The sequence below is a fragment of the Aulonocara stuartgranti genome (genome assembly GCF_965226115.1).
Source record: "Aulonocara stuartgranti genome assembly, chromosome: 16".
In the NCBI taxonomy this organism is placed as follows: Eukaryota; Metazoa; Chordata; class Actinopteri; order Cichliformes; family Cichlidae; genus Aulonocara; species Aulonocara stuartgranti.
In genome coordinates, this window is record NC_138952.1 from 37,460,226 (window position 1) to 37,487,986 (window position 27,761).

General features: G+C 43.2%; 2 protein-coding genes across 2 annotated transcripts; both read left to right on the forward strand.

The window, feature by feature from the left end:
* Positions 1-3,740: 3,740 nt before the first annotated feature.
* Positions 3,741-5,139, forward strand: LOC309691391 (trace amine-associated receptor 13c-like; the record flags this gene model as incomplete). The annotated part of the gene is made up of 2 exons (XM_082509004.1): positions 3,741-3,983; positions 4,320-5,139. Exons 1-2 carry the CDS (start codon positions 3,811-3,813, stop codon positions 5,137-5,139), a joined length of 993 nt encoding a protein of 330 aa, XP_082365130.1. The 5' UTR covers positions 3,741-3,810.
* A 2,614-nt stretch (positions 5,140-7,753) lies between these two features.
* LOC309691227 (nesprin-2-like) lies at positions 7,754-9,074 on the forward strand (the record flags this gene model as incomplete). The annotated part of the gene is made up of 3 exons (XM_082508818.1): positions 7,754-7,962; positions 8,688-8,852; positions 8,931-9,074. The coding sequence occupies exons 1-3, from the start codon at positions 7,906-7,908 to the stop codon at positions 9,072-9,074; spliced, it is 366 nt and encodes a 121-aa protein (XP_082364944.1). The 5' UTR covers positions 7,754-7,905.
* Positions 9,075-27,761: the final 18,687 nt, after the last annotated feature.

The window sequence follows — 27,761 nt, forward strand, 5'->3', positions numbered from 1 at the left end:
CCTGTTTGTGCCGGTGCTTTACCTTGCTGCCTTTTACAGCTTCTGCCGTGTTAAGTTGCTGAGGGAGGCTGAAGAAATTGAATACATGCAAAGGGTACCAGGTTTGAGGGTCTCGGGATCTTATCACTGCTTTTTGAAGATGAAGTGGTTTTCTTAGGTTCACCAAGCTATCACATCCGGCTGACACCAAGATGGTCATAGTAAGGAGCTCAGTCATTTAGGTGAGAGAGGTGTTGACTGGCATGAAAACCATCACTATGGTCAGGCCGTCCCATCTGTGCTGAGAACAGAGGCAATGAGTTGAATGTGTTTTTCAACAGATTGAAATGCTCACCTCCCTCCTGATTTACCTGTAGTCATCCTTCAGTCCATGCCACTCTCTCTCCACTTTGCACCTCAGGCTACGTCTACACTAATCCGGATAAATCTGAAACACTCCGCGTCCACACTATCATTTTCAAAGAGTTGTGCATCCACACTGAAACGACCTAAAATGCTTACATTCCAGTCCTGCGCATGCATGTAAAGTAAGAAGATTCGACCCGCCTCATTTCTGTCTGCCGTTTATTTTCTTTCCGGCTCTTTGAAAATTGGCCAAATGTGGAGGAAAAGCACCGAGTTTTTTTAAATGGACTAACAATGAGGTGGAGTTGTTGCTGCGAGGAACACAAAAGCACAAATTGCAAAAGCGAGTGAGAATTAAAGCATTTGAAGAAAAGCTCTCTGGAGCATGTGCAGACTGATATTAATCTTTAACAGGGCTGTCAAACCTGAGAGCTAACAGAACAACTGCTGCTCCGCTGTCTCAGTTTAATTGGTCACATGACTGCATCATATAACTAAAATGCGTCATCTTTCCAAAAGTCTGCGGCCACGTGAAAACAGCGTTTTCAATTGTTTCTGCTTTTTCAAAAAGCTCCGTTTTCCTTGACCGAAAACCCCGTCTCAGTGTGGAGTGAAGGCCAAAACGGAGACAAAAAGATGTGTTTTCAAACGAAAACGTATTAGTGTGGACATGGCCACAGCCTCCTGTGAGTCCTGACACCCCTCCCCCCACCTGTCACTTTCACTCATGTCCAGGCTCATGAAGACTGGACCAGAAGGCGAGCACTGTGCCAACTCTCCTGGGTGATAAGCTAACAGCAATGAATGTGGATGCTTGTCTTGTCCTGGATTGTTGAGTATGTGACAGGAAAGTCACAGTATGTGCGTCTTCTTTATTGTGTGTCTGATAAGGTGACCAACAACACAAGGGCACCCCTTCCTCTTCACCATCTACACTGCACAGAGTCCTGCCACCTTCAGAGGTTTTGTGATGACTCTGCGGTGGTTGGATGCATCACTGAGAGTGATGAGTCACAGTACCGGGCTGTGGTCGACTCCTTTGTCAGGTGGTGCGATCAGAATCAGCTGCAGCTCAACGTGGCAAAGACCAAAGAATTGATAGTGGACTTCAGGAAGACCAGGAAAACTGTGACCCCTGTTTCAATCCAGCGGGTCGATGTGGACATTGTGGAGGGCTATAAATACCTCGAGTACACACTGATAGTAAACTGGACTGGTTAAAAACACCACTGCACTTTACAGGAAGGGCCAGAGTCATATCCATTTTCTGAGGCAACTAAGGCTTAGACGTTTTCAGCTGAACTTTGCTCACCACTTCCCACAACCACCCTGACTCTCCTTTCCCTGTGTTTCAGTGCCCTAGACCGCTGATTCTTGAACCACACTTTTCCTGCTGGCCAGTTTAAGCTCATGTCTGCCTGGTCTGGAGTTTCATAGTCCATGTTAGATGTGTTTAATACTCTAGCTTGTGTCCCGATCCGTGATTGAGGTGTGAGACAAACGACCACTGGTCCAAGTGCGTCAAAACAATGATTTTATTAAACACGTGTGTGGAAAGATACAGCTCTATATTGTCAATGCAGATCTTCCGTCAAAACATACTTTCAGCGTGGTTTTATTATGTCAGGGTTAACGCCCCTTCTGGCGTCAGAAAAAACATCACATGTACAGGTTATAATTAACGACAGTTCAACAAGTTTCCGTGTTCAACAGCATTTCCTCCTTATTTGGTTGTCTGGTCCCCCCAGATGTTTCCTGTGGACCCCGGATCACTAGTTGCTAAGCAGAGACAAAGTCTTTCACCTTTACCCTAGAAATGATGCTTCATGTCTATGTGTATGTAAGCGTGTTAGGCCTTCATTCACAGCATACAGGTCATTGCATCAACATATCAGTTCAGACATGGCGCTGAGCCTTCCTTAGACTGTATGCTCAACTCTATCATGAGCACAAATGCAATGTGCGTAATAACCTGATTGAAACTATGTTTAATAAATGGAATAAATGACACTGCTCAAAGCTAAATAAAAAGATGTAAAAGAATCAACCTGATATAAAATGATATAATCCCCGCACTTGCACATTCATAGTTCATTTGCTCGAATCCGGTTTCATAGCCTTAGTTCTTGGTCATTGTGTTGTACTTTGTTTCTGTAAATAAAATATTCTAATCACTAAGCTCTGCTTTTGGTTTCATTTCTCACTGCTGGCTACCGAGCCCTGACACCCCCAAGGCAAGTGTTCCAGATGGGAGCCCACAAATCCAACACAGAGGGTCCAGTTGTCCAGTATGTTTGTTTTCAAAAGAAACAGCAAATCGAGCTATTTCTTACCATGTCAAAACAGCATCCCAGTAAAGGAAAGCTTCAGCTCTCAAGGTTGCTCAGTGACAAACTCTTCCAAGTCTGGAACATATAATAGGTCGTTTGATAAAGTGGGAGACACAAACAGATGAAAAAGGGTTTTACTCCATAAAAGAGCTGGCCTTCCTCAAAATAGCTGAAAAGCGTTTCTACCAGGATGAAACAAATAGTTGGGTAGCTCCACCACCTTTTCATTCTCCAAGACCACGACTCCCCAACAACAGACAGCAAGCCAGCCACCCTCTTGCTTCACTCAGTCGAATGCTGAAGAATTGACCTGGGATGAGACAATAGTTTATGCAAGGCATATCAACAACAGCCTTCTGGGTGTCCTTGTGCGGTTTTGCAAGGATCGAGTGGGAGCTACTGCTGATATCAAAGATATTTTAGTTTTCTAGTGAAAAGACTCTAAAAAAGAAGAACTTTGTGCAGTACTTTTGGTATTTATATTTGTAATTGAGCTATATTAGACCTATTTCTTTTATTTTGTAACTTTGTAATATATTGTATTATTTAATTAGTTCAGTCTGTTACTGTTCTTTTTCTCTTGGAGCAACTGTAACAACATTATTTACTTCGGGATTAATAAAGTTTTCTGATTTTGATTCTGATTGAGAAGAGAACTGTTACTCCTTCACAGCAAAAGGAAGCCGGTGAAATGGGTCAGACATCTGGATATGATGCTTCTCGGACACTTGGATGAGGTGTTTGGGGAATGTTTATCACAAGACCCTGTGGTAGACCCATGACATGCTGGTGACATTATGTCTTTGGAGCCCAGAAAAAGAAGCATAGGTGGCTGGACAGGAGGCATAGGCATCCCTTCTTAGACTCGTGCTCCTGAAATCCAGGAGAAACAGCAGGAAATGAAATGATGTATCGGTGGAATAGGTGTGTTTTTATTTTTGTCAAGCTGTGAAACATAAGTAAATCTCAGGACGTGCATTTCCAGTGAAAGCGTTAGAGAATATCACACAAGAGATTTTCTGTGGTGGATGGAGAAAAGGAGTAGGAGGAGTAAGGTAAGTCACATTACACGGATAGCTTTAGTCAGAAAGGTGCCAGTGTTCAGCAGCTTTCATCTTCTTTTCCCTTTCTGCTCATGGAGAACGTGTATGGACAACAATTCTGCTTTCCACAGCTCCTCAACACCTCCTGTAGGAAGCCGCTGCAACATCACAATCAGACCATTTTTCTCTACATTCTGCTTTGCTGCATCTCTCTGCTCACAGTGACTCTCAACGTCCTGGTCATCATCTCTATCTCCCACTTCAGGTGTTAAAGTAAACTTTACTGTGATATATTGTGTTTGACTTGAGCATACTTGGATTAGCTACAGAGTACTTCACATTTACTAAACTGTGATAGCTCTCTTTTACAAAGGAACAGCTGATGTGATAAATGTTTGTACTATTTAACTGAAATGATTTTATATTCTGACCTCCTCCTCTCAGAATGATGTGGAAACGAGAGGTTTGCCCTACTTTGTTGCACTGGATTGTTTATTGTATGTTGTTTTACTTTCAGAACTGGTGCATTACTGTAGCCTTCCACCTGCTGCAGGTTTATTAATATTATGTTACATCTTTCTTTCTGTTTTTTTCTTCTCAGGCAGCTTCACAACCAAACCAACCTCTTCCTCCTCTCTCTCGCTGTCTCAGACCTCCTTGTTGGCCTCCTGCTGATGCCGCCTCGAATCCTCCTTTTAGGGGGCTGCTGGTTTTTGGGCACCTTCATGTGTGGACTGTTTTACTATGCCTCTTTTGTTCTCACATCTGCCTCAGTAGGAAACATGGTGCTTATTTCATTTGACCGGTATGTAGCTATTTGTGACCCCTTGTCCTACCCCACCACAGTTACTGAGAGAAAAGTCCAAATCAGTGTCTGTCTGTGTTGGGCCTGTTCACTGCTGTATAACGGCACAATACTAAACAACTTTCTGAAGCAGCCAGACAGGTATAATTCTTGTGACGGGGAATGCATAGTTGTAATTAATTTCATAACTGGTGCTTTTGATGTCGTAGCTACCTTCATCGGCCCCACTGCTGTGATCATATTTCTGTACATGAGAGTATTTCTGGTGGCTGTGTCTCAGGCTCAGGCTATGAGATCTCATGTTGCCTTTGTTACTTCAAAGGGTTCAGTTCACGTTGCCATTAAGAAGTCTGAGAGAAAAGCAGCTACAACTATTGGTGTTGTTGTGGCTGTGTTTCTGATGTGTTTCTGTCCTTACTTTTATCCCTCTCTCGCAGGGCAGGACACATCAACCAGTGTGGAATTTTCAGTTTTTGGGGTCTGGTTACTTTATTGTAATTCCTGTCTAAATCCACTTATCTATGCGTTTTTCTATCCCTGGTTTAGGAAGACTGTTAAACTGATAGTTACATTGCAGATTTTGCAGCCTGACTCTTGTGATGCCAACATACTGTAGAATTAAAATCCTATCACTCCTCAGTTAGTCAAATACACTGTAAAGGTCAAAATGTGAAAAAATAAGTTGATATCTGACATCTTCTTCAGCTGTTAATGAAAAATTGCATCAATTATTTGTAATAATGTATCAATATTGATTATTACCAGCTGTAATAAACAATATTAATCAAGAATTCATCAAGATCCTTTAACTTCTTCATGAAAAATGCACATGCATACTCCAGAGTCACTATGAAGACTTGTGTCTCATCTTCATTCACTCCACTCTCGTCAAAGAACCTTTTTATTTTGTAGATGGTTCCTTAGCTATTACAAATGGTTCTTTAAAGAACAAAAGGTTCTTCATCCTTAGCTGTCTAAGTTGGTGGTGTAAATGGCTTAAATATTTACTCACTATAACGAGGCTGTGAATTCTACTGTGTGTTTTGTTTGTGTGCATGTGTGTGCGAGGGGGGAGGGCGGGTTACCTGGTGATTACCCTTTAAGAGAAGATGGTAGGAAACTGAATATTCAAATAAAGTTAGAAATACTTGCTTAAAAATATACTGGTGGCAGGTGTGGGGGCCAAAGCCTAAAGACCCCCCCCCCCCCCCCCACACACACACCTAACCCAGCAAACCCATTGATCACAAATAATGTGGTAATAGAATATGAAATTTATTATTAAGATGTTTATGAATATGGTGAGTTAACAAACAGTAGACACAATACACACATTCAAACACTGTACTTTAGTTTTATGTTTTAATAAAGCATTACTATTTTCTGCTTCAAGGCATTACTTTTGAGATTATTATATATCTTAGAAAATATAGCATAATGATAATACTAGTTATTGTAAACTATACAAACCACCCAGAAGTATGTAAAGTCAAATTATAATATACAAGTAAATAACAATTGCACAACAGAATGTCAATGAGTTATGACAAAGCGCACTGCTTAGGTAAAGGATCTGAGCACTTGTTCATCACTGAGCAATTTGTTAATATGTGTTTTTAACCCAAATGACAGGGAGAGAGAGAGACGTCAGAACACGTCGTACTATGGCAACCTCCCGGGAGGGACGGAGGGGGTCAGTCGCTGGGATGCACAGGCAGATCGTGCGAACACTAGTGATGTGCGATGCCACTGATTTCCTTTCCGATCCGATACCAAATAATATTCAGGCTGGTATCGACGATACTGATCCGATACTTTGTACAAAAACTTATTTTATTTATTGTATCTCAAACTATACCATCATAATGATTACAGGACATCAGATTACTTGTTCTTATCACTTAATGATGCAGAGTTCATCATATAGAAATAAAAAACTGAAGTTGTGCTATTTGAACACGTTGCCTGCCTGCAGCACTAAAGGACTCCGTGAGAGACGTCTGTCTCGCCCTAGCAGCACCTGTCCCTCTCCTCCTCTTCAGTTCGCCTCAACATGTGCTCATCATATTCTGTGATATGATTTACTCTGAGGTGTTTGACGAAGTTAATGTTGCCACAACCATACATGCCAACCCTCCCGATTTTTCCGGGAGAATCCCGAATTTCTCCCAAGTTATTAGATTAGATTAAATTTAATTTTATTAATCCATTGGGAGGGGTCCGCTGGGGTTTTCACACAGCTGAATAAACGTCAAACAGAAAACTGATTAAACAAAGTGTGAGATGGTCGAGAGTTTACGTCAGTGCCCGGTTATATTTGAGATAGCAAGGAGCAGACGGCAGTTTCACTCCACCGAGGGAGCTCGTGCCGTACTACCCGGCTTTCTTTAGACCACGAAGGCCGGTCCTCAGGTGGAAGCAGCCTCTGAATTTGGACACCCCCGCTGTTTCCGGGCCGGCCAATAATAACGGTGACATTTAACGTATTTTACCCGATAAATAAACACTGTAAAATATATTTACTCCCCCCCCCCCAAACAGCCCTTTTGAATGTCTTCCTAATTCTGAGGTAGAAACTGCAGACAGTCAGATTAACAGTATTTTGTCTCTATCTGTCATTCTGCAATTCATCTCATGTAAACAATAACGTGGCGCACAGCTGACGTGAAAAAAGGCACATACCTGTGATGTTGCGTGACGAACTCTGTATTCCTCGTCCACACGTAAACGTAAAAAAGGAGTTTTAAAAAATCTCTGTTTTCGGTGATTCGAAACGCCGTCTACGTGGACGACACAGCTGCGTTTTCAAAAACACCTGTGTAGGTGCGGACGCAGCGTAAAAGAGTTAGTAGTTTGTTTTATTACTGCCTGTAATTTTTTGCAGATTACTTGTATTTGCTTAATTGTTTACTAAATGTTTGAGGTGAGAAATAAACCACAAACGAGCAAAATATGTGTGTGGTTGGAGGATGTGTTTGTGCGTGTGCGTGCACGCGGGGGGGGGGGCAACATTTTTCCTGTAAAAAGTCTGGCAACCACTGCATTAAGCCAAGAAGAGGTCATTATACTAACAGGAGGTATCAGGTATCAAGGCTGGGCCAAAGTTCAGCACGTGGTTAAAGTTTGTAATCCAGCCGGGGTGTAAATATCACTCAGCAGCCAGTCGTAGAGCTGAAGCATCAACACATAAATCTACCCGGCTTAAATCACAAGAGCACCTCTGACCGAAAAGCTGTAGATTTTTCTTGTTTGCACAAATTAATTCAGATTCACCCTAATTCTGTTCACAGCTCCAACAAAATGAGGAAGAGGAGGGGGAGAAACACAATTAGATTGAATCACAATTGGATGGAAGTCGAGGACAAGGAGAAGGAAGCTTAGGATGAGGAGGAAGAGAAGCAGCAGGAGCATCTTTAGGGATCTCTGTGATGTCATTGAGGTTTGTTTCATTAATATGGTCCTCTCACAAAGAAACATGACTTGTTTTAGTTCACTTACTTTCTGTATTAAATAGTGATGTGCAAAATGTTGTGGAAAACCACAGAGCAGCACGTATAGTGCATCTGCAGGTAAATGAACATCAAATCTCTCAGACTGAAATCTGTATTATACTTTTAGTCTTAAGAACATATGTTGTATATCTATCACCTTTATGATAAAACCCATGTCAGCCATTGGTTTATGGACTTTGTATTTTGAAGCCTCAACATTTGCTTTATTGCTGTTGCTATGTTGGGACCATATTAGGATGAGGGATCAGAATCTGGAGTCATGCACACTACTGTTTCATTTAGTGTGTATCCATAAGATTCGTACAGCAGATCCAAGTTGTGCCTTGAAAACAGGAAAGTCTTCTGCATAGAAGAGAACTTTAATAGCAGGCTTGTACAAAGTGAGGCTTTGTGCACTCGTTTTACTTCTGTCACCCTGTTTTGATGGAGAATTCACTTGAAATCAGGCAAGAACTGGACTTATTTTTTATGTGTTCTTGTGAATTTATTGTGTATCACATACATTTGATTTGACTTTCTGCGAGACAACAGTCGTCCGCTTGCCAAAAAAGTTTTCCAAATACCTCCACGTGATCTAGCCTGGATTTAGAAAAGAATAACACAAAAAATCTGCACCTCCTGCTTCACATGCAATTTGTGTTTGTGTGTTCAGAGGCAGCGGCGAGAGGGGAGACCTCGGCTCATCCAGCTGGAGAGCCTGACCAGGAGGAGTCGAACATTAACTCAGGTCTTCCAGGGCACCCTGCAGACTCGGCTGTTGGCATCGGCGAGGGATGACGTGAACGCCAAACTGGAGTCCATCACAGGTCAACTGCAGGTATGCGAGTCAGACCTTCTGAGGAGGGTTTCACTTTTTTCTCTTCTTTATAATTGACTCTTTTTCTCTCTCTCTCAGCTCCTTGTCTCAGAGTGGGAGGGGTTTGAAGCACAAAGGGAGGAACTTGTCGTTTGGTTGGCTGATATGGATGTCCGCCTGAGTGAGGTTGACCAGCTGACAGGAAACACCAGAGAAAAACTGAAACAACTGGGCTTGTTTTGATATGACATATATACTCCTCCTTGAATCGCTACCTTATCGTGGTGGAGGGGTTTGTGTGTCCCAGGGATCCCAGGGGCTATATTGTCTGGGGGCTTTTGCCCCCTGGTAGGGTCTCCCATGGCAAATTGGTCCTGGGTGAGGGACCAGACAAAGAGCGATTCAGAAGACCCTTATGAAAAGAATATCGAGGGAACAGTTTACCCTGCCCGGGATAGGGTTACCGGGGCCCCGCCCTGGAGCCAGGCCCGGGGAGGGTGCCCGAGGGCGAGCGTCTGGTGGCCGGGCCTTAGTCCATGGGGCCCGGCCGGGCACAGCCCGAAGAGGAGACATGGGCCCATCCTCCCGCAGGCCCACCACCCGCAGGAGGCGCTATAGGGGTCGGGTGCATTGTGTGCCAGGTGGCGGCCAGGAGCGGAGGCCCTGGCGGACTGACCCCCGGCTGCCAAGACTGGCAATAGGGACATGGAATGTCACCTTTCTGGTGGGGAAGGAGCCTGAGTTAGTGCGTGAGGTTGAGAGGTACCGGCTAGATATAGTTGGGCTCACCTCTACGCATTGCTTGGGCTCTGGAACCAGTCTCCTGGAGAGGGGCTGGACTCTGTCTCAGTCTGGAGTTGCCCCTGGTGAGAGGCGGCGGGCTGGGGTGGGTATTCTAATATCCCCTCGGCTTGCTGCCGGTACGTTGGGGTTTTTCCCGGTGGACGAGAGGGTTTGTTCCCTGCGCCTTAGGGTCGGGGAACGGGTCCTGACTGTCATCTGCGCTTATGCGCCGAGTGGCAGCTCGGAGTACACAGCCTTCTTAGAGTCCCTGGGGGGGTGCTGGAAGGTGCTCCACCTGGAGACTCTGTTGTCCTGCTGGGAGACTTCAATGCTCACGTGGGTAACGACAGCGAGACCTGGAGGGGCGTGATTGGGAGGAACGGCCTCCCTGATCTGAACCCGAGCGGTGCTTTGTTATTGGACTTCTGTGCTAATCACAGTTTGGCCATAACGAACACCCTGTTCGAACATAAGAGTGTCCATAAGTGCACGTGGCACCAGGATACTCTAGGCCGTAGGTCGATGATCGATTTTGTAATCGTATCACCAGACCTGCGACCATATGTTCTGGACACTCGGGTAAAGAGAGGGGCTGAGCTGTCAACTGATCACCACCTGGTGGTGAGTTGGATCAGGTGGCGGGGAAGGACGTTGGACAGACCTGGTGCACCTAAACGCGTAGTGAGGGTGTGCTGGGAACATCTAGCAGAGGCCCCAGTCCGCGAGATCTTTAACGCACACCTCCGGCAGAGCTTCAACAGCATTCCGAGGGAGACTGGGGACATTGAGTCCGAATGGACCATGTTCAGCGTCTCCATTGCTGAAGCTGCTGCATTGAGCTGCGGCCGCAAGGTGGTTGGTGCCTGCCGTGTTGGTAATCCCCGAACCAAATGGTGGACACCAGAGGTGAAGGGAGCCACCAGGCTGAAGAAGGAGTCCTATCGGGCTTGGTTAGCCTGTGGGACTCCGGAGGCAGCCGACAGGTATCGACAGGCCAAGCGGAATGCGGCTCGGGCAGTGGCTGAAGCAAAAACTCGGGTGTGGGAGGAGTTCGGAGAGGCCATGGAAAAAGACTTTCGGACTGCCTCGAAGAGATTCTGGCAAACCATCAGGCGTCTCAGGAGGGGAAAGCGGTGCTCTACCTGCAATGTGTATAGTGCTGGCGGAGCGCTGCTGACGTCGACTGAGAAAATTGTCGGGCAATGGAAGGAATACGTCGAGGACCTCCTTAATCCCACTGACATGTCTTCCGAGGAGGAAGCAGAGTCTGGGGATGAGGGGAATGACCCGCCAATTTCCGGGGGCGAGGTCACTGAGGCAGTTAAACAACTCCTTGGTGGCAGAGCCCCTGGTGTTGATGAGGTCCGCCCCGAGTTCCTGAAGGCTCTGGACGTTGTAGGGCTGTCCTGGTTGACACGCCTCTGCAATGTTGCGTGGAGATCAGGGGCAGTACCTGTGGACTGGCAGACCGGGGTGGTGGTCCCCATCTTTAAGAAGGGGGACCGGAGGGTGTGTTCCAACTACAGGGGGATCACACTCCTCAGCCTCCCTGGGAAAGTCTATGCCAGGGTGCTGGAAAGGAGAGTTCGTCCGCTAGTCGAACCTCGGATACAGGAGGAACAATGCGGTTTTCGTCCTGGTCGCGGAACACTGGACCAGCTCTTTATCCTCTCGAGGATACTTGAGGGTGCATGGGAGTTTGCCCAACCAGTCTACATGTGTTTTGTGGACTTGGAGAAGGCATTCGACCGTGTCCCTCGGGGTGTCCTGTGGGAGGTGTTGCGGGAGTATGGGGTGTCTGGCCCATTGCTATGGGCCATTCGATCCCTATACAACCGATGCAAGAGCTTGGTTCGCATTGCCGGCAATAAGTCGGACTCGTTCCCGGTGGGTGATGGGCTCCGCCAGGGCTGCCCTTTGTCTCCAGTTCTGTTCATAATTTTTATGGACAGGATTTCTAGGTGCAGCCAAGTGGCGGAGGGCTTTCGCTTTGGTGGCCTCAGAATCTCATCTCTGATTTTTGCGGATGATGTGGTTCTGTTGGCTTCATCGGGTGAGGGCCTCCAGGAACTGGAATGGTTCGCAGCCGAGTGTGAAGCAGCGGGAGGATCAGCACCTCCAAATCTGAGGCCATGGTTCTCAGCCGGAAAAGGGTGGAGTGCCCACTCCGGGTCGGGGATGAGTTCCTGCCCCAAGTGGAGGAGTTCAAGTATCTCGGGGTCTTGTTCGCGAGTGATGGGAGAAGGGAGCCGGAGATCGATAGACGGATTGGGGCTGCAGCTGCAGTAATGCGGACGCTGCACCGGTCAGTCGTGGTGAAGAGGGAGCTGAGTGTAAAAGCGAAGCTCTCAATTTACCGGTCGATCTACGTCCCTACCCTCACCTATGGCCACGAGCTGTGGGTAGTGACCAAAAGAACGAGATCGCGGATACAAGCGGCAGAAATGAGCTTCCTCCGAAGGGTGGCTGGCCTCTCCCTTAGAGATAGGGTGAGAAGTTCGGCCATCCGGGAGGGGCTCAAAGTAGAGCAGCTGCTGCTCCACATCGAAAGGAGCCAGCTGAGGTGGTTCGGGCATCTGACGAGGATGCCCCCTGGGCGCCTCCTGGGCGAGGTGTTCCAGGCATGTCCCACCGGGAGGAGGCAGACCCAGGACACGCTGGAGAGATTATATCTCTCGGCTGGCCTGGGAACGCCTTGGTATTCCCCCGGACAAGCTGGAGGAGGTGGCTGGGGAGAGGGAGGTCTGGGCCTCTTTGCTTAGGCTGCTGCCCCCGCAACCCGGCCTTGGATAAAGCGGAGGAAGATGGATGGATGGACGAATGGATATAGTTGATATTAAACATACGTCAGAGACATTATCCTAAACTGGTCTAACAAAGGACATGAAACTTACCTTACATAACGCTGAAGTTCATTGATAATTTTAATCAAAAACTTGTTGTTGTTTAATCATAAACTTGTTGTTGAAATATTTTTAATGAACATACAAGCATCTGCTGATGAAAATGTGTTGATTTAATGGTCTGCTATGAAGCTATTGCTATTTCTAATGTGTTTTATCACTTTTTTATGTTTTATTAATTAAACAATACATGTATTAATTGTTGTGTTATCTATAGATATAGTATTTATATATATTTATTTATAATATAGTAAAAATATTGAATTATTACTGTTTAAATGACTAATATGTGACATGTATTAGTAGTGATGTTGTGCTGAGGGTTAAAATGCCTTTTTGTCTTTTGGTAACTACGAAATGGCTATAAACCATTAATATACGTCTATGCTGTGCTCATATTTATTTTACGAGCACAGCTCGTAAAGAACAATTTTAAAAAAGGTTCTTTGAAAAAACATTAAAGGTGCCCCAAAGAACCATTTCTTGATGGCTCTTTGGGGCACCTTTAAAGGTTCTTCAAAGAACCATTGTTTGAAAGGTTCTTTGTGGCACCAAAAAGGAGGTAAGTGACGGACAAGGTAAGCGACTCATGGTGTAACTGACGTCAGACGCCGGAGATTTTGGTGGAAAATTAAAACAAATGGTAGTTTAGAAATGAACAAATTCCTTTAAGCTTCAGTATTACCAAATACACTTATCAATTGTCTTATAACTAACAATATTTGTCTAAATCATCTCCAACACCCTGGAGAACAACGGGGAGAGTTTAGAGGCTCTTACATCGATCAGTGCTTCCAGGATCTCATGATGCCAGCCGGCAAAGATATCGCTGACATACTGGAGTCAATCGACCAACGATTGTCCAGTTTCGATGCAAGGCTGTCCTTGGTGGAGATTCTTCACCGAGAATTTAAATGCTTGCGAGAATCCCTGGAGTACAGCCAGCAGCAGGTGGAAACGCTCGCTGCTGAAAGTGCCCCGCTAAGGGAGTTAGTGAAATGTCTCACAGAAAATGTTACCCAGCTCAATAGAGAAAATAAAAAAATAAAAGAAACAGTTATTGATCTACAAGCTCGTAGCATGCGTGATAATCTGGTATTTTCTGGTATTCCAGAAGCCGCTGGAGAGGACGCGGAGACCACGGTAAAAAGCTTCATCAAAACCCACCTGAAGCTGCCAGAGGACACGGTGAAGAACATCTTCTTTGATAGACTGCATCGCCTCGGCCCCATTCAGGCTACGGCCGGGAGACCACGTCCTATCATGGCCAAATTCGGCCACTTCAAACAAAAGCAACATGTGAAAAGCCGCGGCAGGGAATTAAAAGGAACGGACTTCAGCGTGAACGACCAGTTCCCCAAAGAGATCTTGGAACGACGCAGGGTCCTCTTCCCAATCCGACGCGGCTTCATCCAGAAGGGCTCCCGCGCTGTCATCGCTGTGGACCGGCTGTACGTGGACGGACAGCTCCACCGCGACCCCAACATCACTCCGTGGCTGTATTAACCTCACACCAGATAAGAATCAGCTACACCATTTCCCTATCCACTCACACCACTCATCAAATCGCATCTTAAGTGTGATTTCATAGCAGAATCAACACCGTCACTCTCCGTCAGGGATTTAATTGGAATGTTTCCGGTTTTTTTCTTCTCGTTCCCCCCCCTCTTTTTCCCCCTCTTGGTTTTATGCTGCTCACCCCTGTCCTTGGTTTCTTTCTTTATTCCTTTCACTGCCTCAATCACCTGCTTCGACACTCATCCACAAACATCCTTTATTTCGACACATACGCACCATGCGCTCAACGGCAGCACATTTACATCAGTCAGACAGCGCACACAGTCATATAGGATACACACACTTAAGCCAAGCCTACTCATATTAGTAACTATGCATACACATAGTCAGACTCAGGGAGCATCTCGCCACACATTTTTTCTCTCTCTCCTTCTCCTTATTTATGAACAAGTGACGTATTCTCTCCACCTGTCTAAGCGACGCACACAGCATACATCCCTAGTTACACACAAACATCTATGGGTGCACTGAGGTTCATTACATGGAATATAAATGGAGCTGGCTCCAGAGAAAAGAGGTTAAAAATATTTAACCAACTCAAAAATCTACAGGCAGATGTTGTCCTTTTACAAGAGACCCACAGACCTCTTAGAGCAGGGGTGTCAAACTCACCCTGCTCTAAGAGGTCTGTGGAACAACCGGAACAAAGCCGCGGGCTAACATTAATATTTATTGAAAAAAGAATCTTCCTCTAGATTTAAGAATGAATCTTTTCTTATGGACTCAAACACGTTTTGCTGAAAAACTGAATATGGAGCAAGCAAAGCTTAATACTAAACAATATATATATTAGCTGTATAATACCAGTAGGCCAGCTCTAATAGTAATTTAGTGTGGCTTCGCGGGCCAAATTTGGCCTAATTACATCTGGCCCGTGGGCCAGAGTTTGACACCTATGTCTTAGAGGTTCAAATGAACTTAAAACACCTGAGTTTCCCAATGTGTTCTCAGCTTGTTATAATTCTAGACAAAGAGGAGTAGCAATTTTAATACATAAAAATATTAATTTCACAGTACTCGATACAGTTATAGATCCAGAGGGCAGATTCTTAATCATTAAACCGTCTATACGTGATAAAAAGCTATGTATTGTAAGTGTATATGGTCCAAATGTTGATGATCCCTCATTCTTTCACGGTTTTTTCAGTGCACTCTCTGAACACCTTGATTGCACACTCATTCTTGGCGGTGACCTCAACCTGGGACTAAATGAAGACATGGATAGGCTCAAAACAACAGGAACTCAGCGTAATTGGCAGTCCACAAATATAATCAAACAGTACATGAGCGACTTTGGTCTTTTCGATGCATGGCGCTCCCTTCACCCCACCAGTAAGGAATATACTTTTTTCTCGCATGTCCATCACAAGTAAGGGATTACTATTGCAAAAACAGTAATTAGATTACCGTTACTTTCCTGTAGGAACGCTGCGTTACTGTGTTACTAAAACCGTGATTTTTTTTGCGAGAATGTCTCACGACAGTGACGTATGCGAGTGTGACGTTAATGACAACAGCTGTGTGCAGATCAACAGTGGATCACATATCGATTGTGGGAGAAAGTATGAGCGTGCAGTAGGGCTGGGCGATATGGCCTAAAATCAATAGCACGATAAATTGAGCAGTTAACCTCGATAACGATAAATGGACGATAACCACCCCAAGTGCCAAAAAAACAAGCGTTTTTTTTTCTTCATTTGATGGGGCTGTGGCAGGCAGCATAGTTCCTCCAGTTATTTTGATAATATTATTCCCCCTAGACCTATTCATTGCAATTATATTATTACCACTTTAAAGGGCTGTAAAATGTCACTGAAAATAAATGAAGACAATAGTAGTAAGTACTTTTAGTGGTTAAGATTTATTAACTGAACAAAATAAAAAGTGTAGGATACAATATGTAACCATGCTCTCTAAAAAATGTGTATCCCTTGTAAACAAAATAGTTTAATAATAAATATGTTTCACATTGGCTATTCACAAAGTAAACAATGATTGTGCAAATGTAATGCCATCATGGACAAAGGCCTATCTCTGCTAAGGCCTTGAGGTACTATAACTTGTAAACAAATAATAAAGTAAGAATTAAATAAGACCTCCCAGACCATATTTACAAAGTTAAAAAGGGTTGGCACAGTAATAAAACATTTTAAAAATCATGTATTTTGCTACATTTCACAGCACAACATGATCAACACTGGCTCACAATAAGTCTTCTGTAAAAACTTTCTGGATACACTGCTGCTCAGCAGTCTTAAGTATTTTTATGCCTATATAAACATTATTCAAACATTAATACTTTCAATTTTGAATATGACGCACAGAATTAAAGTCACTTTAAAACACACCAGATGTCACCACCCAAATATATTAAGATGTACACACTTACCGATTGCCAGGTGCAGCCTGTGCCCAAAACATTGCACCTGTGTCCATTTATTGAGCTTGACAGCTTTCACAATATTTGGGCCGTTGTCAGTTGTTATAGCAACAAGGTCCTCTTCACTGATGTCCCATGCAGACAGCATCTTTCTCAACCCCTGTCCAACCATCTCCCCCGTGTGATCAGATGGAAAATAGGCCATCTCGAGCACTCTGGTACGCAGCTCCCATTTGTTGTCGATGTAATGAACTGTGAGACTAATATACGGCTCCATTGTGCGGCTGGACCAGAGATCAGATGTGGCTGCAACGTGCTTAACGTATCTCAATTCAGCAGCAACCTTTTCCCTCTCTGTGCTGTACATGCTGGGAATGATAGTTTTTGAAAAATATTTTCGTGATGGGAGTTCGTATTTCTTGTCAATTATTTTCATGAAGTGTCTGAACCCGTTGCGTTCCGCTGTAGCAATAGAAGCCATGTCTTTTGCTATGTGGTAGCCTAAAGCATTTGTGATTTCTTGCCATCTTTTTGAAGTTCGCTCATATAGTTGAGGACTAGCAAATGCTTCAGTTATTGACCGCTGCCTGGTGGAGGAAGACGTTTTTGCTGGTCCTCCTACTCTCTTCTCACTTTGAGCTTTTTTTATGTCTTCGAATTGAATCACATGGTTGTGCTGCAGGTGGTGGAAGAGGTTGGTTGTGTTACCTTGACTTGACGCAACAGTCTTTTTGCAGAGTTTACATTTAACAATTTTTTGATCAATATCATCCTTGTTGAATCCAAAATGTTGCCAAACGATTGATGATGCATTTTTTTTTGTTAACAAGCGTCTCCTCTTCCTCCTCCACCAGCTCTACCTCCGTCGCTGCTGCTTCAACATTTAAATCGTCCTCCATTTGTTCACCCGTGTCTCGTCTTGTTTCAGGTAGTAGAGTCATGTGACTCCACCCCGTCAAGTCTGTAACGTAGCACAGCGTCTTAAAGGGACATTAACATCGCCAACCTGCACATGCCTTTTCTTTTTTTTTTTAAATACCGAATTTACCGACATGGGCAAAATGACGTCGATGAGAGTCATAAATTTCGGTAACGATAAATTTTTGATATATCGCCCAGCCCTAGCGTGCAGCATTTAAAGCGTGGAAGTACTGACCTTACTTTGAGTTTGATTCCATAAAAAGTGACAAAAACATTAGTGTCCGCTGTTCACTGTGTGGGAAGAAAACTTCTTTTTACAGCGAAAAAAAAAACCCCTAAACAAGTACCGAGTAGCTACGACGTAATGGGAAATTCACAGAGAAACTCGCGGATTCTTCAACTGACCGCTGCGGCACACCTGCACCAGGGTAAACCTCCGCCTACCTCAGTCCTGCTTTACAGGTGAAAATAGAGCAACAGGACCGCTGAGTCTTTGACTTTATTTATTTTCTGCTGTGTTTTACTTGCATCTATTTGGAAAAACTGAGTGTAAACACACAAAACATTTTATTTTATGAGCTGGAATGTGCAGAAAATAGGTTTAAATGATAAACTAATTTATTCAAGTCAGAGAATGTTGCATATAATTAAATGTTTGCTTGATGCATAAAGTTAAAAGATTAAAGCTAATAAAACAAGTTTTAAAAAGAGACTTTTCCATTTGATTACATTTTGTATGATGGATTATGCAGAAAAAGTAGAATTGGGCTGAAAGATCTATTTATCACCTATTCAGGTTGTAAATCGTGTTTTTAAAAAGTAACTAAGTAATTAATTACTTTTGAAAATAAGTAATCAGTAAAGTAACAGGATTACTAAAAACTCCCTGAAAAGCCTTCAGCTAATCCAAAATGCTGGAGCAAGAGTCCTGACAGGGACTAGAAAGAGAGAGCAGATTTCTCCTGTTTTGGCTTCCCTTCATTGGCTTCCTGTTAAATCCAGAATTCAAAATCCTGCTCCTCACATACAAGGTCTTAAATAATCAGGCCCCATCTTATCTTAATGACCTTGTAGTACCATATCACCCTATTAGAGCACTTCGCTCTCGCTCTGCAGGCCTACTTGTTGTTCCTAGAGTATTTAAAAGTAGAATGGGAGGCAGAGCCTTCAGTTTTCAGGCCCCTCTTCTGTGGAACCAGCTTCCAGGTTGGATTCAGGAGACAGACACTATCTCTACTTTCAAGATTAGGCTTCAAACTTTCCTTTTTGCTAAAGCATATAGTTAGGGCTGGACCAGGTGACCCTAAATCCTCCCTTAGTTATGCTGCAATAGACGTAGGCTGCCGGGGATTCCCATGATGCATTGAGTTTTTCCTTTCCAGTCACCTTTCTCACTCACTATGTATTAATAGACCTCTCTGCATTGAATCATATCTGTTATTAACCTCTGTCTCTCTTCCACAGCATGTCTTTATCCTGTCTTCCTTCTCTCACCCCAACCAATCACAGCAGATGGCCCCGCCCCTCCCTGAGCCTGGTTCTGCCGGAGGTTTCTTCCTGTTAAAAGGGAGTTTTTCCTTCCCACTGTCGCCAAAGTGCTGCTCATAGGGGGTCATATTATTGTTGGCTTTTTCTCTGTATCTATGAAGCGCCTTGAGGCGACTTTTGTTGTGATTTGGCGCTATATAAATAAAATTGAATTGAAATTGAACTTTTTTGGGGAAGTAATCTGTAATTAGTTACTGATTACCTTTTTCAAGTAACTTGACCAACACTGATGGGAAGCAGGGAAAGCTGTGTTGAGAGGTAAAATAATTTCTTTCTCATCACATAAAAAGAAACTAAGAAAACAAAAATATTCAGGAATTAGAAAAAAACATCAAATCACTAGAAGAAGCCTACGTGTCCCACCAAGATCAGGAAACATTGAACAAAATACGCAAAACAAAACTAGAATTAAATGAGATAATTGATAAAAAAAAAAAAAAATTCTTAGTACAAAGACTACGCTTACAAAATTATGAACATGGTAATAAATCCGGTCAATTTCTAGCAAACCAGCTAAAAAGAAAAAAAGAAAAAACAACTATAGGTGCTGTTCAAGATTCATCTGGGAACACAATATATGAACCGATACAAATAAACAACATTTTCAGGGATTTCTATAAAACGTATTCACCACAAATAAACCCATCTAAAAATGAAATTAATCAGTTTTTGGACAACATAACTCTTCCAAAATTATTGGACACTCAAGCAATTGCACTGGATTCACCACTGACACCAGGTGAACTCCAGGAAGCCCTGATAAGTACGCCCAATAATAAGGCTCCAGGTCCAGACGGCTTTCCTGCAGAATTCTACAAAGAATTCTGGACAATTTTTCCATCAAATATGAATTCTGCAAACATTAATCTCCTGCTAAAACCAGGCAAAGACCCTGTATATCCCTCAAGCTATCGTCCAATATCCCTTATAAATGTAGACCTTAAAATAATCTGCAAAGCTCTCTCAAAGAGATTAGAGAAAATAACCCCCCTCTTAATTCATCCTGACCAAACTGGTTTCATGAAAGGTAGGCACTCATCAACAAATACACGTACTGTAGATTACTTAATTTGATAGACTACTCATACAGTAAAAGCCTTGAAATTACAATATTTTCTTTAGATGCAGAAAAAGCGTTTGACAGAGTTAACTGGTCAATTTGGTAAAGTAAATCCGTTGGGCATCTTTCTTCGCCTTTAGACAATATTTCTGATGGCAAAAGAGCCAAACGAGATAGGCAAAAAAAAGGAAGGAATACATGCACGTTCATGTTAATGCGCAATGGGAATGTGTTTAAATATGGATTTTGCATTTTACATTAGCAGTGCAATGAAATAATCATTTTATGCTTTTATGTTCAGGAACACAAGTCAGCAATAACCACAGAATACACACATTACTTTTGGTATGGTTTGTTTGGTGTGCACAATCTGTATTTTATTTGCTGCAAACATATATCTATATCAATAGTTAATAGAAATGCTGATTGTATCATAATTATACAATTCCTGAACAAATTTAAAAGGTATAAATATATAGTGTAGCAAGCGTGTAAATGAATGCTCCTCCACACTGCTTCCCCTGGAGGATAAACGAGACATTAACACTGTTTTTCCTTAATGCCGCTTCGGGGAGTTATTACTCATGGTTGCATCATCCACATCAAGGGCAGAGGATATCGTTATGGCCACCCATCAGCCTGAGAATTGGTCAGGATTCCAAAGGGGACACTAAAAAAAAGGACTCAAACAGATGAACTTTACAAAAAAAGAAAACTAAACACACATAAAGATGTGACTTAGAGAACATAGAAGACACTAGGAAAACCAGAGACAAAACTTGGGCAACAGGAAGGCAACACTCAAGGGAACTAATTAACCATTTCTCAAAAAACCAAAACAGTCAAGAATTAACAAAATTTGAAAAATTCCAACACAAATGCTGGGTCACAGACACAAAAACACTCAAACAAACAAAAAACTTAAAACTTAAATACTCTTAACTTCATTGGACAACTTAGCAAGAGTTGCATCATCCTTTGATATTCCACCTTGCTTTGACTGACATTAACAATTAACACCTCTAATTTGAGCACTGTCATCATTTGATCACTAATGAGAGCATGTGGGAAAACAGTCATTACCTACAGAGTCAAACAGTCATTAGCAGCAATTAAAGGGCAACACACAAGCTGTTGAGAGCCTGGTGAGACTCTTAATAATAATGTGTGTGTGCATGCGTGCATGTAGGTGTGTGTTATGTAAAACTCAGTGGTTATTAATAGTGGCGGTTGTTAAAAGTTGAAGTTGAAAGTGAAACAAACAGATATGTGTTTGGAGACAAGTTCTGTACAATTACATTTTCCATTGTATCAATATTATGATTGTCGTTTAGTTTTGCGATTTTGCACTGACAATCTAGCCCACATCCCATCACACATTTGCTAGTGTTTAATTCTTAGTCAGGTCATTTAAAAACAGTTTTATAACTTCTGATTATGGAAAATAAGATTGAAAACCAAATCCAAAAAACATGACATGCTGTGTAAAATGTAAAAGGTCAGGCTATGTTTACCACAGTGTAGCATTTCCTCTTCTTTTAACAACAGTCTGTAAACATCTGAGAACTCCAGAGACCAGTTACTGGACTTTTTGAAGATGAATTTTGTCTTGTTCTTGTCTGATATAAGATTGTAGCTGTTTAGCAGCTGGATTGCGTTGGGATTTGTTATGGCTAATATCTCATAATTAGCACCACATATTTGTGTTTTATACTTTATTGTATACAGTAAAGTAATGCAAAGTAGTATTAGATGTAGATTTCTATACTCAAATACTAACATACATAAACAGTTCAAGTTCAGATTTATTTATATAGCACTTTTTAAAAAGTGTTGAACAAAGTACTGTACAATAACATGGACGAAGCAGAAGACATAAACAAAGAAAAATAGAATAGTGTTTTAGAAGAGAATAAAATCATAAAAAGAATAATAGTAAAAAACTCATGATGAATCAAAAGCCATAGAATACAAACCAGTCTTCAGACAGATTTTAAAAGTATCCAGTGTTGGGGAGGACCTGATATGCAAAGGCAATGTATTTCACAGTTTGGGGGCAGTCACAGCAAATTCCCGATCTCCTCTATGTTTTAATCTGGACCTAGGGACAACCAAAAGCATTTGGTCTGCAGACCTCAAGGATCTTGGGGGAGAATACCAGGTTAGGAGGTCAGCAAGATATGTAGGGGCTAGTTTATGCAATGTCTTAAAAACAAGTGTTAAGATCTTAAAGTCAATTCAAAAGCTGACTGGCAGCCAGTGTAGTGATGCAAGTATAGGAGATATATGATCTCGCTTAAGTGTACCGTGCTGCAGCGTTTTGGACTAGCTGCAGTCGGCCAATTGATGAAGAGGTAACACCAGAGTAGAGGCTATTACAGAAGTCGAGGCGAGATAAGATGAAGCCATGGGTCGCTTTCCCAAAATCTCTGAAACAGAGAAAGGACTTAACTTTTGTAATTAGGCGAAGATGAAAGAAGCTGGTTTTGACTACATTATTTATCTGTTTACCAAATCTTAAATTGCTGTCAAAAATCACCCCTAATTTTCTTGCAAATGGTTTTTATACACTGTAAAAAAAATTGTAATATAAAAGTATTTTACTGTGTATTTCACAGTATCATTAAATTTACATAATTAGACTGTGATTTTACATTTCAAATGTAAAATAACGTAAAATCATTGTAAATGTAATAAAACATAATTTTCTTGTTTTTTAGATATATTTGTCTGTACATGTGCATATTTAGATTGTTAAAATACATTCACAAATGTATCATAATTTCACAGATATTTGTCCGTTATTTGAAAGATTGAACTGTTAAATTCAAATGTAATGCTATGGAAAAATATATAAAATGATTCTTATAAACTTTTTTTTTACATCAAATGATGTTATATAGGGCGTTCGAGGCTCAAGAGTTGGCAGTTTGCCTTGTAATCAGAAGGTTGCTGGTTCGAGCCCCGGCTTGGATGGTCTTGGTCGTTGTGTCCTTGGGCAAGACACTTCACCTACCACCTACTGGTGATGGCCAGAGGGACTGATGCTGCGATATGGCAGCCTGGCTTCTGTCAGTCTGCCACAGGGCAGCTGTGACTACAACTGTAGCTGCCCCCACCAGTGTGTGAATGTGAGAGTGAATGAATAGTGGAATTGTAAAGCGCTTTGAGGGTCTCGAAAAGTGCTATATAAATGCAATCCATTATTATTTAAACCAACTGTTAACTGTATATTTCTGTACATTTAAGTATTATTATTCATATTTCCGCATTCATTGACCTTGTTTATAGTAAATTTCATTGTTTAATCACGTTAAAATGTTCTTAATTTAATTTTTAAAAGCACTTGAAAAAGGCAAAATCCCATGTAAAATTAGGGCAACAAACTGTATTGTCATTACTGAAAATAACCGTATTTTTATGAGAAAGTTATTTTCTGTTATTTTCTGGTATTATTTTGGAGCCCCAGCTGCCGGAATATTACTGTTTTTTTAGGATTTTTTTTTTTTACAGTGTAGTTTTCTAAGGGGCCAAGGTCATAATGGTCAGAAGGAGCAAAGACAATGACCTGAGTTTTCTGTTCATTTAGATTTAGAAAATTTAGAGCCATCCGTGGCTTGATATCTTCTAGACAATCAAACAGTCCCTTCAGAGGATTCACCGATTTTCGTTTCAGTGGTAGGTAAATCTGAGAGTCATCTGCGTAGCAATCAAATGAAATACCATATTTTTTAATAATTAATCCCAACGGAAGCATATAAATTGAAAATAGGACTGGACCAAGGATAGAGCCCTGGAGGACACCCCAAAAAGGTGTGGTCCTTGGAGACAAAGTGTCTCTGAATCTAAGAGAGAAAGTTCGATTAGATAAGTAGGATTTAAACCATTCCAAAGCAAGCCCTTTAATTCCAGCACATTGTTCCATTCGAGTGATAAGAATCCTGTGATCTACTGTGTCAAAAGCAGCACTGAGGTCTAATAATATTAAAACAGCTGAGTGGACCTGTTAACAGGTAATGCCTGATTTAGATTTTTATAAGAGCAGGTGAAGGGATCTGCCGTATTTGAATTGATTGTACAAGATGGGAGTTTGGGCACAGTAGATCTACCAGGCTACCCTGAAAAGGGAACCTCAAATAGGGCAGGCATGTGTTCTGAAAAATTTACTGTATGTTACAGATTTCAGTGTCAAAGAGTGACAGGCTGTAAAAAAGTACAAGATCCAGAGTATGACAGCATTCGTGAGTTGGGCCTTTGACTGATTGAACAAGATTAAATGAGTCTATAAGGTTTAAAAAATCATTGGTAAGCAGAGTATTTAAGCAACAAATGTGAATTACTGAGCACAGAAACATCTGTGCTCTGTATGGCCTGGAATTCCAAATTCCAAATGGGAGATACCCCCTCAGCTGGTGGAGAATGACTGAGCTAAGAGCCTGTGGGACTTCCAGATACAGACGAAGAAAATCATGGTGGCTAACCAACCAGACATTGTGGTGGTGGACAAGCAGAAGAAGATGGCCATAGGAAGATGGAACACAAGAAGGTTGGGAACTAACAAGGACTCGAGAAGATGTGGAGGGTGAAGGTAAAAGTGGTCCCAGTGGTAATTGGAGACCTAGGTGCAGTGACTCCGAGCTAAGCAAGAAGCTCCAGCAGATCCCAGGACCAATACTGGAGATCTCTGTCCAAAAGAGCACAGTCTTAGGAACAGCTAAGATACTGTGCAGGACACTCAAGCTCCCAGGCCTCTGGTAGAGGACTGGAGTTTAAAGGATTGACCACCCACAGAGGCAAGAGGTGATTTTTTTTAATGTGTGTGTATACAGTATATAATAACAATTTAAAGCTGTTCTACAGCAATGGAAGCCTTGAAAACAGTTGCTCCAACTTTTCTGGATAGCTCCATCAGCTCATCAAGCCTCACCCGCAAGGTGCCAAAACCCAGGTGCTGGGATGGCGGAACCAGGACCGGACCAGCCAGTCGCCGGACCCAAGTGCTGGCCCAAATGGTTGCCGAACTCATGGCCACACAGAGGGAGCAGTGTTTTGCCATCAGGTGGAACAGCTGCAGGACCGGATGCAGCTGATAGGGACTCTGGTAGCTTGGGACAGTTTCCTGGCCGACACCGCCGCCGGCCCCACCAGCATCCCTTAGCTACATGGGGGAGGGAGGCAACTCTTATGCTATTCTGGAGATCAGCACTCCAGGAACCTACCCTGGCCAAGTCAGAGATCTGCGCACTGTCTGGACCTGCTCATGCCGAGCCGGAGGTCTGCATACTGGAGGGATCTGCGGCAGGGGAAGCTGAGACACACCGGAGCAACAACAGCTCAACTCACCTCCCCTGCATAAAAGAGTGTGCCAGGAACCTTAGGTTGTTGTTGTTGGGGGGTTTTTTGTGTGTGGGGGATGCTGCTGAAAAACTGCAGCTGTGTGCTGGAGAACACGGAATTATCCCTCTTAAAATGATTAAAATCACACAGGTGTTTCATGTCAGGTGCACATCATTAGTACATCGTTACTCAGCATTTTAAAGGAGCCTTGCCTATTTAAACCTCAGATTTATTTTAGTGTGCTCCTGACTGTTGGGGTTGTTATGACCCAGGTTATTTGTCATGGTCCGGAGTCTGCGACTCCGTGTTTATGTTTAGTTTATTAGTATTCTGTGGTTTTGGTTGCCTTGGGTGTTTGTACTCCTCTGTTTCATGGTTCATGTTCCTATGTTCTGTGTCCCCCAGACTGTGTTAAGTTGGTGGGTTAAGTCATTGCGTGTATGTGTTTCCTGTTTTATTGTGAAGGTCTGCGTCTTATGTGAGTGTTTTCAGTTTGCCTCCCTAGTCTCGTCACGTAATCACTCCCAGCTGTGTTCCCCACCTGTGTGTAATCTCCCTGTGTTCTCTGAGTGTATTTAAGTTGTGTCTTCTGTCATGGTAGTTGCTGGTTCGTCTGTGTTGTTTCCCTCGGTCTCCCTGCATCTCTCCATGTGTATTTCCCCGGATCGCCTTGCATCTTCGTTTCTGGTTTGTTTTGGTTAGTTTATCCCAGTTTAGGTTTGAGTTTCATGTTCCCAGTGCCTTTGTTGTTTGTATTTCTTTCGTTAATAAATACTCACCTGCACCAGAGCTGCCGCGTCCTGGTCCTACATAATTCCACACGGCTTGCCCCGGCAAACCGTGACATTATTGTTGCCGTGTGGTGCTGTTACTCACCACACCATGTGGGGGCATTGTTTGTACTCTGTGATGTCTGTGTTATGTAAGTTTCCAGATGGAGGCTGACCATTGGTGGAAGAGGGAATGAGGCCAGCTACAAATTGGGACCTGACTGAGCCGGCAGCCCCTTCTCCTACTTCCGGTTTCCAGTGAGCTGCACGTTTGGGGCCCTTCGAAAGTCGTTTATCTGGACATAGTAGCTGTAGGGGTGGGAAGTCGTTTCTTTTACAACCTTTTTCTCCTGTTTCGGGTAGGGAGACAGGTTAGAGGTTTGTATTTTCTTTTGGGGTTGACTCACTATAGGTAAGTTAGTTCTGATTCATTTCCAGTGTGTTTTGTTTTCTTGTTTTGGCCATGCCCACCCTGATGCTCGCTACCTTTTAAGTTAATAAAACGACTAGTCATTGCAAAGCTGTGGCTGTGTGATTTACTTATTTTTATTATTTTTCTCATGTTGCACTCCAACCCCCCAAGGCCAGTGTGTAACATAATTGGGGGCTCGTCCTTGCTCGTTTGTGTTTCGTGGGGTTCGTGTAAATGGTAAATGGACTGATTCTTATATAGTGCTTTTCTACTCTCCCGCAGTACTCAAAGTGCTCTATACAACATGCCTCATTCACCCATTCTTAAACTCAAGTGCAACCTAAACTGCATTCATACTCCGATGAAGTATTGAAGGGCAACTTGAGGTTAGTATCTTGCCCTAGGATATTTGGCATGCAGACTGGGGATACCAAGGATCAAACCATCAACCTTCCGATCAGTAGCTGATCTGCTCTACCACCTGAGCCACAGCCACCCCGTGTAGGGGTGTGGTGTTTGTTGCTTTGTGTGCCTATTGTTTGGTGGCTGGTTTGTGTTGTTGGCCGCAAATGGAGTTTGATTTGGATAAGTTCGCTAAGACTCCTACCTTGCAGCAGTTGAACAGGTGTAGAAAGGAGGATTTGCTGCTTATTGCCGGCCGTTTTGATGTGCATGCTCCGGTGGTGGTGAAGAAGGACGAATTGCGGCGGCTGTGGCCTTGGGTGAGCGGGGCCTGTTGGTGGGTGTGGCGGTTGCCAGTGAGGCGGGCGAGGCTGCTGTGGAGCCGCTAGCTCCTTTACCTGTTTTTTCCACTACTCCTCCTGTAACCTCTTCTGCTGTAGCTCCTCCTATTCCTACAGTGGGGACGTCAGCTGAGGAGCTCCAGCTGATGCTCCGCATTAAGGAGGTGGAGTTGAGTAATCACAAGTTGGAGGTGGAGGCGATGCACCTTCGGGTGAGAGCGCTAGAGCTAGAACGCCAGCCTCCGCCACGTAGCCCTACGCCTGCGCCACCCACAACTGGTCTCACCCAAGCTCCCCATCAAGATTCTGATGTGGGTAAGCACATTAAATTGGTGCCACCTTTCAGTGAGTCTGATGTGGATTCATTCTTTGCTGCTTTTGAGCGTGTTGCTACTGCGTTGAAATGGCCGGAGGAGGTCTGGGCCTTGCTGCTGCAATGTTGGCTGGTGGGTAGGGCTCAGGAGGTGTGTGCTAGTCTCTCGGCAACTGAAAGTT